At 34.8% G+C, this 19457-nt stretch overlaps 1 protein-coding gene and 1 pseudogene across 1 annotated transcript in view; both read right to left on the reverse strand.

The window, feature by feature from the left end:
- CEP126 (centrosomal protein 126) overlaps positions 1-19457 on the reverse strand; it is a 113294-nt gene that overhangs the window by 72470 nt on the left and 21367 nt on the right. Inside the window, exons 3-5 of the mRNA XM_069470474.1 lie at positions 14309-14454; positions 11129-11240; positions 2227-2425 (exon numbers count right to left, since the gene is read on the reverse strand). Of these exons, the coding sequence (XP_069326575.1) occupies positions 2227-2425; positions 11129-11240; positions 14309-14454 (457 nt within the window). The remainder of the gene's footprint in view (positions 1-2226; positions 2426-11128; positions 11241-14308; positions 14455-19457) is intronic.
- On the reverse strand, positions 14070-14211 carry LOC138385655 (U1 spliceosomal RNA; annotated as a pseudogene).

The following is a 19457-nucleotide window of genomic DNA, read 5'->3' on the forward strand; positions in this document are numbered from 1 at the left end:
ATGATCACTTCAATGTATGGTAAATGTTTTAAAATATTTCTAATTTCTCACACATATCTAGAATGCATTAATCTGTGTCACATATATAGAAATAAATTTTAAGAAGACATTAAAATTGTAAATCTAGTCAAAAAGTTGAATGAAATCAAAGAAAATTAGTGTCCCTTAAGATTTATCGCAAATTTTAGGCAATTTAAATATGATACTAGACAAAAATACATTCTTTTTCTAGCCCAGGAAGTAAACCAAGAGCAAGGAAATAAGCTTATATAGCAAATTCTAATTGACATATTATTGTGAAATAAGTCTTGAAAATGATTCATGAGAGTTTTATATTTCTAGTATTTACTCCCTAATTGTCATATCTTTTGGCGCTCTTCTCAAAGTGATGTTCACTCAACCCAGTTAGGAGAACAAAACAAAGCACATCCACTTCAATGCCTGTTCTTGGAATTGAGTTATCTTGATTGATAATGATAAGGAAACCAGGCCTGGAGGGCTTCTTTTGAGATTGCATCTAATGAGACATAAAAATCTGGGTTAGAAGTTCCCTCTAGATATAAGTATGATGTCCACAGCTCTAACATTTCTGTTTGCACAGGTCTGTGATTGCCTCATCTCCCAAAGTGCCTCAAAAGAAGTTTGGCAACTTCTGATTTCATAAACTATACTTTTTTTCCCCCAGAATTTTCCCCCTTCCTAAACAATGAAACATTATGATCAGCTTCAAGTTTTGTTTGTAAGTTGTATTAGTGGTCCATTTTATCTTTGTTCCCTTGCCTGTAACATATCTTTTTATCCTCTGGCTTAATTTGATTTTGATGTGTCTTTGTGTGGCGTGTCTACACATGTGTGTGCATGCACACTTATCCTTCTTGGAGTACATTGAGCTTCTTGGATGTGGATTCATAATTTTGATCAAATTAGAAATATTTTCAGCCATGGTTTCTTTAAATATTTCCTCTCCCCCTTTGTTGCACTTTAATTAAACGTGTTGATTGATATTGTCTCACAGTTCATTAACACTCTGTTCTTTTTTTGCCCAGCCTTTTTTCTCCTAATGCTTCAGTTTGAATAATTTCTACTGTTATGTCTTCAAGTCCAGTGATCTTTTTTTTCTACAATGACTGCACTGTTAAGTCCAGCCAGTAAATTTTTCATTTCAGATATTATATTTTTCAGATCTAGGTGGTCTATCTGGTTACTTTTAAACTATTTTTCTTCATTGTTAATTTTTATTTTAATTCCTTGAAAATATTTATAAAAATGGTTTAAAATTCCTTGTCTGTTAATTCCATTATCTTTGTTATTTCTGTCTGATTATATTGACTAATTTTCTCCTGGTTATAGGTCATATTTTCCTGCTTATTCATATATCTGGTAAGTTTTGATTATTAACATTTTGAGCATTATGTTATTGCATATGTAGATGTCATAGTCTTCTTTAAGAGAGTGTTAAGTTTTTTTGACAGACAGCTAGACTACTCGTGGAGTTTTTTGAGGCTTATCCAGAGAATATGTCTAGGTAGAAAGCCTTGGTGATCATAAGGCTTATCTCATTTATTTCCCTTTTTTAAGATCACATCCTATACTACTTGTTATCTGATGTCTAAAAGCAGTTGTTTTGTATATTTAATTCAGAATTACAGTTGTTTATGGCAGGAAGGCATATCATCGTAGCTGGCAGAAATCTCCTGCTTTGCGCTCTTAGCCTTGCCAGTATTGGTTAGTTGTTGGATGAATCAGGCCAAGGTTATGAATTTAATCTTGATATTAGCCTATTAAGAATCTCATAAATATGTGTAATTATTCATAAAAATTGCATGGATATGTAGGAAAATCGGTAGAAATCTATATTTGTTTGTAGAAAAAAAATAACAAAGTGAATGCCCTAGTAGGGATAGATTACCAACATCATTTCTAGCTAATTCTGCCATATTTCTATTAAGAAACTAATATCCAGATCTATTATAATTTTCAGGTTGCTTTTTTTATAATAGAACCTCTAACAGTAATACTTATATTACACTGTATTTTCAAAGGTAAGGAAAAAACTAAAAAATTATTTCTACAATATCTATGATGAATTTGTGCTGATTCATCCACACTCTTTCATGGCCTACTGTTGGCTAATGATATACATTTCTTTAGTGGAGAACACTGAAAAAGTGGGGCAGAATTAGTACTAGGAATTAAAATATTAATAACATATTTACAGTTTCATACTTGCAAACTGCTTAGATGCTGATCTTCCAGGAGTTTCTGAGTTTCCTCCAGTTTAAGCTGGAACACATTTTTGTTAGTAGTCAAGTTTGCCCTGATGTTTTCCTTCATTTCTTTATCACAATTGATTTTGGATAAGGGTTGTTTTTGATGGTTGTGATCATTTTTTGACAATGCTGAAGGCAAGGCAGAATCTATAGTTCTGTGAAACAGACATAAAAAAATGTTTAGTGCATTTAAATACAGTTAATTTCTTTCTATATGTATACAAATGACACATTTGTGTAATATGTGTGTGTTTGTCCAGATAACCACATATAAGGATATTGGAGAAATATATCGACATTAAGGTAAGAATTTAAGGCAATCAATAGTAGAATAAACATGGTTGTGAGATTACAGTGCCAAAGAACTCTGCTTTCATGTAGAAATGCCCAATTACTCAAGGCTTTGATTATTATATCCTACTCCTCTTATCATTTGGGATGGGGTAGAAGTAATTCCTGTTGATGTGTAGAGTTAGTCCTCTGTTATTTAAGAGCATTCCTACATGGATAATATGCTATGTTACCCTTCATTCTGAGTTGATGTCATGGCTGGTAGGTGTTTCCATAACCCTAATAGAGTTGACTGAAGATTCAAGCAGATAGAAAATATGAAAACTACTTGTCAGTGTAGGCGGGAATTTCTTCCCTACTTAACTAGGTTTTGGAGCTTGGATCTTAATGGTGAAAAATATACACATTTGTTTTTGGTTGTTTCAGAAATATAAGCATGGTTTTCATGTTACAGAAGGGGTACCTTTAATATAGAGTCTACTTTTAGTGTGTGAAAGTGCCACCTCAAAATTATCAGTGCATTACACCATCTTCTATTAGAATTTTGTACCTTCTGGAAACCTATTGCATGTTCCATTTCAGCATATATACAAAAAGAAACAAAAAACTAAGGAAGGATTTTAGGGGAGGATGCAATGGGAATTAAACTATCATATAGCTGACTGCTACACTGGGGCTGGTAGTGAAAACTCCAAGGACATTTATTCCCAATTAAATTTAATTATTCCCAGTTAAGTAGGAATAAAAATGTTTTTGAAGGTGACACATGGCCACATGTAACATATACCTATCTCCAATACCCATATATATCTTTATTTGGACAGACTGGAATAGTCGAGGTCAATGATTACTAGATTCTTAACTATCTCTTTGAGATCATGGGGAAATCAGGGAGAGCAAGAAGGTATTTAATACAAGATCCTGAACATTGAGAGTATGTGTCTGTCTCTTCCTTTTACACTTTCCTACTCTTACATGATCCTTCCCCTTCAGTCACCCATCCCGAACAAAATATTGCTAAATCTACAAAATATCTAATAAACTCGATTTATTTACCTTTAAAGTTGTCGTCTCTCAACTTTTTCTTCTCTAGTCCTTTCTTCTCTACTCCACTTTCTTCTCTTTTCTTCTCTACTTTCTTCCCCCAGTGAGGAGCATTGAAGGAATGGATAGGAATAAAAGGAAGTGGGGAGGTAGAAGTAGAGGGAGAATGAAGCATGGGGGGAAAGGAAGAAGAAATCATAAAGGAAGAAGAAACTGGAGAAACTGGAGAGGGAAAAGCTAAATAAGTTGGAGGAAAACATGGAGAGGGAGATGAACGCAAAGGAGAGGAAAAAGGAGGGATAGATGAAGGAGGTAAGGATGGAGAAGTAGAAGAGGAAGTCGAATGAGAGGTAAGAATGGATGATGAGGAAGAAACTGGTATAGAGTGGGAAGAAGAGGATGTGGAACTAGAAGGAGATGAAGACAAAGAAGATGGAGAATGACAGGGAGGTGGATGACAGAGAATTGAGACGGGCAGATGATCTACAAAGGCCTGGGGTTGATTTGACAATGTTGTGGCTTGTGGAACAGACTGCTGAACTGACTGAAAAGGATCCAAGCTAGCAGGATGTTCAGGCAATGGAGTGACATAAGAAAGAGTGGGGATTGGCTGATGAGGGGGATGACTGGATAAAAAGGAAGGCTTCAAAACAGGGAGAGCTTCCAAAGGGGTTGGGGAAACAACCAGTCGGGCTGGAAGGGAACGATGAACAAGGGCAGGCGTTAGAGTGGCTGGGGTAGAACGCTGTGCTGGAAGGAAATGTTTGGGTCTGAATGTTTTGTGAAATAACTTGTTCTGTGAGTCAGGATCAGGAATGACTGGAGAACTTCTGGGTGGGTGAGGTAGATGATCAGGGGGGCCAGAAGGAATTGGGGCTGGTAGACGAGGGAAACTGTTAGAAATTCTGGAAGTAACTGGGGCTGGAGGATGAGGAAGATATTTAATTGGGTAAGACAGTAATGGGGCTGGTAAAAAGGTCTTTGGAAGAGTAGAGGGAACAGATGGGTGGACAGGCAGGGTATGGGGCTGGCGGGTAGGAGAAACAATTGGGTAGCTAGGAAGAATCTGGGAATGGTGGGATAGCAATGGGGCCCGTGAAGGAGACAGCTGATCAGATAAGTAGGGATCAGGTGTGGAGACAGCTGGACAGGCAGGAATGGATCTGCACAAGTGGAAAAGCATTTCGAGAGGCAGGTAGAAAGATAGCCTTATTAAGATGGCTTTTTTGGTTTATTGGTCTGCCTCTAGGTTTCTGATTCATGTTATTTTTTTTATCCTTAGGGTCCATGATCATCTTCCTTTGATAAACTAGTGTCCTCTTACATAGTCAGAAAAATGTACATAGTTTATTCGGGCTCCCCCATCTCCTTCCTTGCTCTTAGAGTATTTTCACTTCTCAGAATTTGTTAGTCATACAGATACATAAGTATGGGCTGAAAATCTGATTTAAAGCACTAGTACAAAGGGCAAATAGAGGTCAGAGACAACTGCTCAGCTCTGGCCAGACTTCTCAGTGTATGAAGTGTTTCAGGATCAACTATCTCACCACAAATACATGGATATTGGAGATAGATATCTAACTATATCATTTTATTAAAGTATAAGTATTTAATATAGGTGACAGAGAATATAGTCTCTTTTACTCTACACCTACCAGAGGGTCAAGTATATTAACTTTATGATAAGGATTTGGTTGTGATAGAAGGCTGATTATTTCTTACATTTTTAACTTTAGTCCGTTGTTAATATTTTATATTTCATTATTTGCTGAAGCAGCTTCTATGTTCATAAGAATTTATTCTCTTATTTTTCTTGAGACTTAAGCATTAAATGCCCTGAACTTTTTCACATATATATTTTTTTATTTTAGATTATTACATTACCAACATCTTAAATTATTTTTCTCTACCACTAACATTTTCCACATTAGAACAATCTTTCATGAGTACTAATATACTCTGCTTCTTTGGAAGCTCCCTGTTTCTTGGCATTACTTTATTCCTTAACACATTTTAGGTTTACAGTCCACTGAAAATGTATTTTTAATGTGATAATAGTTTATCAATATTTGTAGCTTAATTTTACTTTCAATAAATATAAATATTCCCATTAACCTAACACCTGATTCTTAGTATTTCAATATCTCATATTTGTATAGCATTGTATAGTTTACAAAGCACTTTTCATATACATCATTTAATAGTGTTAATTATCTGTGGAAATAAGTCCAACTTTTTAATAAGTAAACCACAGTGTTCTCTCTATACATTGTATACATTTGTTGTTTTCCAAATACATAACATCTATGTTATATATAAACATACACACACATAGATTATATAGATATCAAGAAGTCACAGTCATAATAGTACATTGCAATAATAACATGAAAACTAGGTATTCTAATACAAAATGAAGATCATTACTCATAAAACAAAGATGATGTGTGTTATTTAATGATCCTAGCACACATTTGCTGTAATCATAACTATATATTTGTTTGCTAGAGGGAAATTAAAGTTGTGCTTCCAGTTTAACTCTTCTAAGACTTTAAGCAACTGCACACTGTTGAACAAGAGAAATGCCTATGCTTTCATTCATGATACAAAAGAGATTTTTTAATTAAAAATATCTGATTAACATAAGGATAACAACTGATACACAGGAAAAGAAACTTGAAAGTGAAACCTTGTATTAAAAAAAATGCACATTACTTCTATACTAAATAATTTAGACATTTTTTTTATTAGCCTAAATTCCCTAAATCCCAGGACCCCCTCTAATTGTCTGTCACCTTCTCTTTTTAGACAAGCTTTTCCATAGACTATTCTAAAATTATATTGCCTTCACTGCAACTACTTCCATTTGTTCCTTAATCCACTGCTATCTGGCTTCCACTTCTCTCACATCAATGTATTGCATTGTTTGTGATGAACTAATAATTGACCTAATAATTGCAAAAATAGACACTTCTTGACCACTATCTTTCCTGATTTTAATTTCCTTGGTTTTCATATCATCATGTTCTCTTGGTTTTTTTCTTACTTCTCTAGTTCCTTCTCAGGCTCTTCCTTGAGCTTCTTTCTTTGTCCTTTATATGCTGGAATTTTTGAGAGTTTATGTGACACTCTTCTTTTCTTACTATGCCTATACTCTCTGTGTGATCTTACACTATCTGTGTAATCTTACTTACACTGTCTGTGTAATCTTATCTATATCTGTGAGTAAAGGGTTAACAAAATCTGTTCTCCTCTATGGACCAATTCAACTTTGGGTTAAATTGCTAAGTTTGTTCCCTTGGATAATTAGAAGGATTTGAGCTGTATCACAAGGCACACTGATTATGGTAGAAATGATGCATCATTGGTAAACTGCATCTGGTCTAAGAGGACTGTGAATAAACCATAGATACCTGATAAGAAACTATAGTTTTGGGTTTCCCTGAGTTTGGTAATTCTTATTACTGGACATGTCTCTTGAATGGTCCTGGAAGATATTCATATGGAGCCATTACAAGAAATACTGGTTCCTTTTTGGAACATGGAGCTTCTAATCCACCTGCTAACCATTGTGATCTTACATTGTGATCCTTACAAAGCTGAGCTGTCACTTGTAGGGGGTAGGGATATAGCAAAGACTAGCCCCTCAACTGCTTTGTGGTCTGCTATAAGGATTCCCCCTACTGAAGAATGTTCCCTTGTTGGCATGCAGTGTTTTCTGTCCTTCTCTAATTGAAGCCAAATATGGCCTATTGTAGTCATGGAAGTTTGATTGTTTAGCTGAATCTAAGACCATCACTGGTGGATATTGAGCCATGGCTTTAACTTCATTCATTCATTGATGACTGTTATATCTACATTCATGGCCCAAATTTCTTACCATGAGAGATTGGCTCTTGAATATCCCATAAGTATTTCAAGCTTACAATTTATCTTCCTTCCAATTATTTCCTCCCCTAAACATATTTATTCCTCCCTCATAGTCATTAAAATTTTTTTTTATTGTGTTAAGAACACTTAGCTTGAGATCTACCCTCTTAACCTCATAGTCCTTATTTTGATAAAGCATTTCACTATCTATTCACTGACCAAATCTAAGCTCTGGAGTCATCCTTGACTCCTCCCAATTACCTTCCAGGTCTTAAATAGTTACCAAATCATGTTGAATCTACCTCCCATATAGCTCTCAAGAAGTCATCATTTTCATTAGCTAAAGTGCCACTTGTACCTGGTTTTCTCACCTTTAGTTTTATCCTATTCTTTTCCATTCTGGCAATATTTTTAAAACATAAATGTTGTGTGCTTGCTCCAAATCTTTCAGTAATTGTTTTAGAACAAACTCCTTAACAAAGTTCTTTATGATTTAACTCATTGATTCCTTTCCAACTTATCTGCCCACAACTCTCTTCTCATTGTACACACTAGCCAAATTGAACTACCTGTAGCTCCCTTAACACAATATGCCGTTCATGCCTCTACGCCTTTTAACACATTAATATTCCTTCTGTCTGAATTTACTTCTCAGTGTATGTCTTGATGAATATCCTCCTCATCTATTAAACATCAGGCCATATTTACACCCTCTGAGAAGTGTTCACTTTTGTTGGTGATGTTTCTCTATTGAAAGTATTTATTGAATACCTCCAACATGCATAGCGCTAAACTAAGTACTACAGAGAATAGCTGCATATGTAGGATTTAGCTGTTGTCCACCAGAATATTACAATCTGATTTGGTGGACAAAAAGGACACATAAAAATTAAGCAATAGTATATACAATCATAATTTTCAAATCTATTTCTATAGCCTTGACCAACTCTCAACCTGATCTTTGGTCAAATTGTTTTCACACATTTTTACATGGATGTTTATCCCCTCGATTCAGAATATGCAAATGGAATTTTTAAAAGGTCACCAAAATTTCTCAATCATCAAAACTCAACATTTCAGCTTCTTCCAGTTTTTTTCTCTTTCCATTTTCTTTATTCTATCATATACCAAATTCATAATCTATTCTTTTCATGAAATTTCTTTCTATCTTTCTTTCTTGCTTCATTATCACCCTTCTAACATATATCTTTTTAACTCATGGCTGGATATCTCCTGGTTTTCCTGCTGCTTTCCTGCTGGCTTTCCTCCTATTCTCTCTATACTTCAAGTCATATACTTCTATTGGATCAATATCCTTAAACTCTTATTTCTTTATGTCACTTTTCTGCATTGTGCAAAAGCATTATTTTCATTCTTTCATCTCTATCATCCTTTCTTTCTAACCACTCAAAATCTTTTTATTCTTTAATAAGATCCATCCTTTCTTCATTATACAAAAAAGTACTGTTCTAGTTTAGGCACTAATTATCTATCCCTTGGATTACTGCAATAATTTCCTCTCTGGTCTCCACTTGACTCTGAGCTCCACGAGCCTGAATAATCCTTTGTTCTTTGATTTATGGCTGAGTTTAAGCAATGGAAGGCACTAGCAAGAGAGGGAAGGGTGACAAAAGAAAGAGGTTTTGCATAATTATTCCTCTGGCTTCCTGCTGGGCTTGGTTTAGCAGTGCTATGTTCCTCTACCTAGGACCACAAGTCATGCTCAGGCTTCCTCTTCTACAGCTATAGCTCTTTTCAGTTCAGGTCTGTGCTGATAATACTGACTTTGTTGTCAAGTCTGGGGGTGCTTCACCATACATTGTTGGTTTCCTAGTCCCTCTTTAACCTCTCAGTCACCCCTTTTAAATGTGCCTCCTGCCTCCTGTCAGGATTCTGACTGATACAACTTTTTATGTCTGATTCCTTAAAAGCTATTTGATCTCTGTAAATTATTTTTTTCCCATGAATCTCTATGCCTCCTTAGTTTCCATGGCACAGCCCTCTACTAGTCCTATACCAACCATTCTAGCTAGTCTATTTGCAGGCTTCTCTTCTTTTTCCACTTCCTTAAATATTGCTGTTCTTCATTGTTCATCACAGCACATATTCTCCATGGCTGACATCCATTGACTTGGCTTTAAATACCTTTAGCATAAATCTTTCTCTTGAGCTCTAAACCAAATAATTTCTACATTTATTGATATAGCCTTCTCTTTCAATTCATTAGCCACAGTTGTTCACAGTGGATTGGAATAATATGTTTAAAAAGAAAATTTGATGTTATCATCTATCTCCTTAAAATATTCATTGACTTCTCTTAAACTCTCAGGATAAAGTTTATATTCCTTAACATACAGATGCAGTTATCTCTCCAATCTCATATCTAGCCAAGCTATCAACATTTTGCATCTATGATTCAGCCATACCCTTACTTCTAGAACACATCATGCCTTCTGTCACTCTTTTTTTTTTTTTTTTTATGGAGACAGAGTGTCGCTTTGTTGCCCTGGCTAGAGTGAGTGCCGTGGCGTCAGCCTAGCTCACAGCAACCTCAAACTCCTGGGCTTAAGCGATCCTCCTGCCTCAGCCTCCCTAGTAGCTGGGACTACAGGCATGTGCCACCATGCCCGGCTAATTTTTTCTATATATATTTTAGTTGGCCACCTTCTGTCACTCTTGACCTTTGCATATGCTCACCCTTCTGCCTGGAATGCCATCCACCTACTTGTTCCATAATTAACTCCTATTTTCTTCAAAGCTTTGCTGAAGAGTTCTCTGTTCCATGTAGTCTTTCCTGAACTCTAATAAAGACTGAGAGGATGAATTTATCTATTTTTAGTCCTGATCAAGGGAACTATTGACCACAGGTATTCTAAAATTGGAATAACATTATACACAAGTAAAATATTAACATAATTTATTGTCTGAATTGTAGATGTCTTTAAATAAATGTTAAATATTACTATTATTATCTATATGGTACTATTCTATATTTTTGAAGCATTATTTCACTTCTCTTTTAGGTTATATGCTAAGGATTATATTTTATAACAGTATACTTCTCCATATTCCCTTTAAATGCCTGATTTTCTATGCATGTAGTAACATCAACAAATATTTGGAATAAATAAATGGAAAATACAGGATTTCAGAGGGTGCCCAGTGGTTGGTTGGTCCGTTCTATCCCTTCTAGATGATTCACTTGTGCCACCATGGAGAACAAGGAGACACTGTAGCCTTTTTAAGACATCCAGGAAAAATTTTTAGTGAAGAAAAACCCATTTCTACCATTGAGTTATTCTTTTTACCTAAATTTATATTACTACAATTCAATATATTTTTTTCTCCTCAGTAAAGATGAACAATAACCAATATCAATATTTTAAAATAGTTTTGATGATACTTTCCACAAAAGATTATCCAACATAGGCAGTATTTATAATACCAAAGACTTTAAGACAACAAATTGAAATTCTGACTTACACTTAGAGCAATTTACTTCTCACTCTACCTCAATTTAATCTGTGAAAATAAATTAATAAACTCTAAGACAGAGGTGGGGAGTAACTCATGAAAAGGCCTACACTCAGTGACAAGAAAGCTATGTAATCATATACATTAAGAATTACATATAATAATCATAAATCACTTACCTCCAGTTTACTGTTGGTCTGTAGGAAAAGGGAAGGTTTATTTCTGATTTTAAATTGGATTCCTGTATTTGTTTGAGGGCCTCTTCTAATGGAGGGACTGGTTTTTGAAAAACTAAGGGGATAATAAAGAAAGGTCAAATAGTACAGAAGTACTTTATCTTCAATGGTCTCTTTTATATATAATTTAATTGGTCAGTGATAAAATATTACTTTAAAACTTTTGTAAAAAGAAAATATTTTTTTGGAATAGTGTAAATACTGTAAATTTTGACATCCAATTTCCAAAAGAGAAACTGTTACCTCAAAATTTTCATCACTAATTTTAAGAATATTTATCTGGAAAAAAGAAACTTCAAGAAATGTCCAGACTCTTTATGGTGGCATGCAAACCCCTCTATATTTGATCTCATAATCCCATAAATTTCTGACAAAATTTAGAAATATTCCTATGAAGAAAAGGGAAACATATAAAAATACCAATTAACATTTATTAAGCACTTACCATTATAGACCTTATTTTTAAACACTTGTATTAACTAACTTAATCCTCACTACAGCCTATGAGGCAGTTGCTATTTGAATTTCATAACCAAGGAAACTAAGGTATAGAGAAGGCAAGTAACTTGTTCAAGGTCATACCTTATTATGAACACTCATCTACACACTGCTCTGTATGTTCCCCTCCTGCCTTCTTGATAACCACTCCTCAAAATCCATTTTTTGTTCTTTATGCTCTACCTATAGCAAATGCTAGTGTATTTTAAGGTTCTATCTTGGGCCCAGTCCTCAATCCATGGTCTATACTCTGTTGTTTATTTAGCTTCATTTATCAACTATATATCTGTTCATTAATGACTCTTAAATATACATTTCTATTCCATATCTTTCTCTTGAGTTTCTGACCCATATTTCTAGTTGCTGATTTGAGTTCCCCATTTAGATGAGCCATGGGTAGCTCAAAATCATTTAAATGCATTTAAAACTTAAATGATCTTTTGTACCTCTAACCTGATTCTCCTCCTTTATCTGTAACCTTGACTAATATTACCATCATCCACCAAAATAATTAATTCATTTAAAAAGTATTGGAATGTTTAAAATGTATGAGGCTCTCAGGCACACTGTTCTCCTCCTAGCCTTTCTTCCACCACTTTTGATAAATTAGTAACTGAATTCTATTGATTCTATCTCCTGAATATATTACCTCTTATCTCCATATCAAGTGTACTGCTTTAATTTAGGAGCTTAACATCTCTTTCTACAATTATTTAAATAGTCTTCTACTACTCTATCTACTTTCGTAAGTCTCTATTTTACTCTGCATTCCATGTTGTTACTGTAATTATCTTTCTAATACATGGATCTAATTATAGCAGAGATCCCTAGCTTCATACCTAGTATCTATTTTCCCTTTCTTCCTGGTAACAGACCCTATATTGTTAGGGGTAACAATATACCCACGTTATAAAAATTATATTTTGCAGACTCCCTTGCAGATGGAGTTAATTTAGACAAAAACAGATAGGTGGGGGCTTCTAGGAAAAAAATTTAAAGGGAGCTCAGAGATATACCCTTTTATCTTTTCCTCTTCTTCCTTACTCCTGCCTAGAACACTGACATGATGGCTAGAGCTCTAGCAGCTACCATGTGACCATCAGAGTGTAAATATAAACCATGTAATAAAGATGGTTGAGCTGAGAGACAGGAGCAGTCTGGTGCCCATGGACACTTCATACCCATCAAATCAGCTCTTGACTGCCGACCTCAGGACTTCATATTATATGAGAAAAATAAACCCCTATCATGTTTAAGCTATTGTTACTTGGGCAGTTTTACTAGCTTCCCTTATTAATAGGAAGATCTGTTACTAACACTGTAATGGCTTACTTTCCACTTAAAAAATTCTAAGTGAACTGCATTTGAATAAAGATGAAATTCCTAGCATGGCATACAAAAATTCTTTGAGAATTGGCTCCAACTTATTTTTTCTAGCCTCATATCCATTTTCTTCTATTTTTTCCCATTCCATGCTTCAGATACACTGAAATACATATTTACTTGCACAAGCTGTTCCTTCTGTCTGCAATGTCCTTTTATTTTCTCTTTGCTTGGCAAACTGCTCATTCTTCAAGACCCAACTTATGTCATTTTTCCAGGAATGATGTCCTTGATGTCCCTACATAGGTTTAGTGTTCTTTCCTCTGTGCTTTCATAGTACTTTACACATTCTGCTATCATAGCAATTATTATTACATTATTGACATTAATTGTTCATATTACTCTTATTTACAAAATAGATTGTGAGATCTTTAATGGCAGAATACAATTTGATTTCTCTGTATCTCAGCTTAGCTCAGGGCTAAGTACAACACAGAACAGCATATGTTTACTGAAAACATAATGGCTCTGCTTATACTTTTTCTTTATAAAGCTTTGACATATTGTTCTTAATTCTGTCTTACTATTTATGGTATAAAAATGTAGATGTGATACCAGAGAACCAACCACAATCATATTTAAATTCTTGATTGGTTCCAGTTCTTTAGATTGTTGGCATATTACTTTGTAGATTTTCTTTTTGTTCTGCCAGTCTCTTAAATATGAATTTGAACCAAACTGTGAATAAAATGCTAGAGTGAATGTGACACTAATTTCCTGAACCCAAATGTTAAATTTTCTTTTTATTAAGCTACTTACTAAGTCAATTTAAAAAAGACAAAACATTGTAAGCCAGTTTGAAGTTGAATCAAACTTGTGAATTTTCAGAATTTACTAATAGAGCTAACAAAATATTTTCCAAATTAAATCTAAATCAAATTACTATTTTTCCTTTGGTTAAAATCCTATTACTCAAATGGCATATTGCTCTTTTTAGTTTGAGTTTCCACCTAATTTACTTTTTTTTTTTTGTTTTGTTTTTTTATTCTTCTCAATAATGACACAGGGGAAAGTGCAAACACAGTCCCCCACTATCACAACTTATGGGAAATCGCAGGAATAAGCCCACCTGGAGTACAATGGATAAGCCTCACCCTGGGAAAACCACCTTTGTGATCATGGTATCTTGCCTGGCAGGTAAGTATCCACTTCATTTCTTAATTTACCATTTTATTGTCTACTTAAGTCAAATGTGATTAAAACTATAATTTTTGTTTTCGTATTTTCTAGAAATGAAGGCACCTGCTTTTCTCCGCTGTGAAAGAGGAATATGGGCGCGCTGGAATTTTTCAGTAACTTCTTCAAACTTCTGTTTTCTTTGCTGCAGTATTTGCTCTCTGATTTGGTATTCTTTTTCCTCCTGTTCTTTTCGTTTCTCTTCAAAAGCTCTATATTTAAAACATAAAGTAGGCAACAGAAATAGGCAATAAGTTTTAAAAATCTCAACATAGGAAATAGTTTCAAAACAATGCATTTAATGTATAATAGTGTTTTCATGTTTCAAAATTTTACTTACAAACAACAGATTTTAGATTTTTCAAAAACAGCTCCTTGGTTAAGAATTTAAATATCTTTGTAAATGGTAATTTCAGAACCTTATCCAGGTCTTTTGCAACTAAGAGAAGACTCTGTAATGAGGCCCTTGTCTGTATAACCATTCTTACCTCCTAAGCCCTGCTGTGGAAGAATTATTTTCCAAGAAGCTATACTATTTTCTGTAATGTGAAGAACTAATTCACTGGTGAAAGGAGCAGCCTTGCAAATTATGGGGTAGTCAAGAAAACACTATAAATTTCTCTTTTTCTTTCATTTTCAAATTAAACCAAAGTTTAAAATTGGCTGTCATGTTAAGTCTGAACTATGCCGAAAATCCAGAAAATTTACATAAAAATGGACTTCCAGCTTCTCTTGAGAATTTGGAAGATTTGGCAAACCTGGACTCTTTTTTTTTTTTTTTTTTTGAGATAGGGTCTTACTCTGTTGCCCAGGCTAGAGTGCAGGGGCGTCATCATAGTTCTCTGCAATCTGAAACTCCTGGGCTCAAGGAATCCTCCCACCTCAGCTTCTTGAGTAGCTGGGACTATAGGCATGCACTACCACACCCAGCTAATTTTTCTATTTCTTGTAGAGATGGGATCTTGCTATGTTGTTCAGGTTGGTCTCAAAGTCCTGACCTCAGTGATCCTCCTGCCTCAGCCTCTCAAAGTGCTAGGATTACAGGCCTGAGCTCCTGAGCCTGAGTTCAGCCAAACCTGAACTCTTAACCACACATGGGTACAAATAGCTGCCCCTAATCCTTGCCATTCCCTATTTTTCTTAATTTTCCTGTTCCATTTATTTCTAATTACCTGTAGGCACTTGAATTTATGTTCTCTAGTTTAAGCTGTACTGTCTCAAAGAATTAATTTTGTCCTTCGAAGGTGTGTGTGTGTGTGTGTGTGTTTATGATTCAATAATTATCTACTGGAAAATGAGAAAAATGAAAAGGCAAGCTTGTAAATCATTGGTAGAGAAGCCTTCAAGGAAACCTCCTTGGAATCCATGGGGTTATGGGGTGGTTGGTAAGAACTCTTAAGATTTTTAGTGCCGTAGGTTACAATTAACCATCCTAAAGACCTCCCCTGGCTGGAGCATTATTTTAGTCGAAATAATTCAGATTTAGGGAACTGTACTTCCAGGTGATAGGCATATAGAACTTTAGTTCAACTCTGTGGTAGGTAGGATGTAGTGATGTAGTGTAGATTTTTTAGCTCCCTAAACAATCTCCTTCAAGAATTCCCCCAGGTCAAGATAAGGAGCTGCTTTAACCACCTGATTCAACATAGTACTGGAAGTTCTGCCCAGAGCAATTAGGCAAGAAAAAGAAATAAAAGGCATCCAAATTGGAAAGAAAAAAGTAAAATTATCTCTGTTCACAGATGACATGATCTTATATGTAGAAATTCCTAAAGATTCCATACTAAACCAGCATTAATACATAAATACAGCAAAGCTGCAGAATACAGAATAAATGCACAAAAATCAGTTGCATTTCTATACACTAACAATGAACAATCCAGAAAGGAAATTAAGAAAACAATTCCATTTACAATAGCATTAAAATACTTAGATATAAACTTAACCAAGGAGGTAAAAGACTTGTACACCAAAAACTACAAAACATTGCTGAAAGAATTTTAAAAAGAAACAAATAAGACATCCCATATTCATGGATTGGAAGATTTAATATTGTTAAGATGTCAATACTATAGATTCTGTCCAATCACTATCCAAATCCCAATGACTTGTTTTTTTTTTTAGAAATAGAAAAATCCATTCTAAAATTCATATGAAATCTCAAAGGATCCTAAATAGCAAAAATAATCTTGAAAAAGAACATAGTGAGAGGTTTCACCCTTCCTGATTTAAAAACTTACTACAAATCTATGGTGAAGCAGTGTGGTATTGGCGTAAAGACAGACATATAGACCAATGGAATAGATTAGAGAGCCCAGAAAAAACCTCCCATATATGGTCAAATTATTTTCCACCAGATGCCAAAAACTTCCAATGAGGAAAGAACAATCTTTTCAGCAAATGGTGCTGGGAAAACTGGATACTGCAAAAGAATAAAGTTGGACTTTTGCCTTACAACATATATAAAACTCAACTCAAAATGGATCAAAGATCTAAATATAAGAGCTAAAACTATAACACTATCAGAAGAAAACATATGGGAAAAACTTTATGACATTGAGTTTGGTAATAATTTCTTCGATTTGGTACCAAAAGCATAGACAACAAAAGAGAAAATAGGTTAAATTTCATCAAAATTAAAAACTTTTGTGGGTCAAAGGACACTATCAACAGGGTGAAAAGGCCACTTAGGGAATGAAGTAAAATATTTTCAAATCATATATCTGATAAGGATTGATAGCAAGAATATATAAAAAATGCAATTCAACAAGAAAACAATCTGATGTAAAAATGGTCAAAGGACATTTGAATAGACATTTCTCCAAAGAAGATATACAAATGCTAATAGGTACATGAAAAGATGCTCCACATCACTAATCATTAGGAAAATGCAAATTAAAACTACAATGAAATACTACTCCATACCTGTTAGGATGACTATTTTTTTTTTTTTTTTTTTTGTTGAGACAGAGTCTCACTTTGTTGCCCAGGCTAGAGTGAGTGCCATGGCGTCAGCTTAGCTCACAGCAACCTCAGACTCCTCGGCTTAAGCGATCCTACTGCCTCAGCCTCCCGAGTAGCTGGGACTACAGGCATGCGCCACTATGCCCGGCTAATTTTTTCTATATAGATTTTTAGTTGTCCATATAATGTCTTTCTATTTTTAGTAGAGACGGGGTCTCGCTCTTGCTCAGGCTGGTCTCGAACTCCTGACCTCGAGCGATCCACCCGCCTCGGCCTCCCAGAGTGCTAGGATTACAGGCGTGAGCCACCGCGCCCGGCCTGTTAGGATGACTATTACAAGAAAACAAAACAAAACAAAAAATAGGAACTGTTGGCAAGGATTTGGAGAACTGGAACCTTTATGTATTATTGATAGCAATGTAAAATGGTGCAGCTCTGTGGAAAATGGTATGGTGATTGCTCATAAAATTAAACATAGAATTACCATATGATAAAGCAATTCCACTTCTGGGACTATACCCAAAAGAAGTGAAAGCAGGGGCTCAGACAGGTATTTGTATTTCCATTTTCATAGCAGCATTATTCATAATAGCCAAAAGGTGGAAGCAATCCAACTGTCCATCAACAGATGAATGGACAAACAAAATGTGACATATACATTCAATGTAATATTTTTCAGTCTTCAAAAGGATTCTGACACATAAATGAACCTTGCAGACATTCTGCTAAGTAAAATAAGCCAGTCACAAAAGGACAAATGTATAATTCCACTTATGAGGTACCTAGAGTAGTCAAATTCACAGAGACAGGGGAGTGGAGAAAAGGGAATTATTTAATGGGTACAGAATTTCAGCTGGGGAAGATGAAAATGTTCTGGAGATGGATAATGGTGATTGCCGTACAACATATCAATGTACTTAAAATAGTCTTTGAAGAAAGATAAAGAAAACAGAAACAATTAAATGGAATCGTTAATAGAATATTCTACTTTCTGTAGGGAGGAGGAGGCTGTGGCTTGCTTAGCAGAAGCTGAGTCAACTCAGAAAATTCTGAATTTATATACTCTTACTTGAGATTAAAATCATCTGTCAAGTGGAATAAAACATGAATGTACTTCTGAGGTAGCTGGTCTCCAAACATAGTCTCCAATGAACCATGATTATGCAGTCCTCTCCCTTTTAATCAGTCTGGCCTTGTGACTTCCTTATTACCAATAGAATGTTATGGAACTGATGCTGTGTGACTTCCCAGGCTAGTTGTTTTGCAGCTTCCAACTTGGTCTTCTGGAATGCTCACTCTAGGAGAGAGCATGGAGACAGATACCTGGCCAGCCTCCAGCTGTTCTAGCCATCTCAGCCCAAGTACAAGACATGTGACTGAAGAAGCTGTTTAGAATGTCCAGCTCAGTAGAATCTTCAGATAATTCCAACCACAGCCAAAATCCAAGTGCAACAGCATGAAACTTCCAAATGAGAATCAACCAGCTGAATTACTCAACACACAGACTTATAATAAATTGTTTTAAGCCCCTAAATTTTAGGGAAGTTTGTTACAAAGCAACAAATGACCAGAATAATAATTTTAAACCAGTATTTCTTTAACTAGTTAACATTTATTTAGTAGGGATGAGAAGAAATTTTATTAATAAAAATTATTTACTTCTTTATGTTTTTAAAAATGATTTATCATATCAGTTTATTATATATGCTTTTCTGACCAAGAAACCTTTTTCTGACCATATTAGAAATTAGTGTTTTCATATCAAAATATTCTTAACAAACAGCACTATGCCATGCATTATTCAGTTTCAGAGTATTAGTGGACTATAATTGCCAACTTAGGCAACTGTCATCTTTATGTCTCATCACCAATAGGGCAGCATGTAATTGCACAAAACAACTTACAACTACTGGATTTTTTTAAACAGAGATATCTGTTCCAGAGATTTTTTTGTACTATTGTATTTTTCTTGTGAAGCACTGCCTACTTTATTGGTAATGAGAACAATTTACATTTATCTAATTAGGTAAGGAAGGAACTTTAGTCAGCTGGTATGTATTACTGATTTATGTTAGTGATGTTTTAGTGATCATTATAGACTTGTTTCTTGGGCAAATGCTTTGATGGATTATCCTTTAATATATGGCTGACATGGAGCTAACTCTAGACAAAATTGTATATCTGAGAGCTGGTTTGAGGAATCCATAGGTGCCTAGATTCTCAAGGGAATTTGTTAAATAATGGTGATATA

Source organism: Eulemur rufifrons, chromosome 6 (genome assembly GCF_041146395.1).
Source record: "Eulemur rufifrons isolate Redbay chromosome 6, OSU_ERuf_1, whole genome shotgun sequence".
Taxonomy (NCBI): Eukaryota; Metazoa; Chordata; class Mammalia; order Primates; family Lemuridae; genus Eulemur; species Eulemur rufifrons.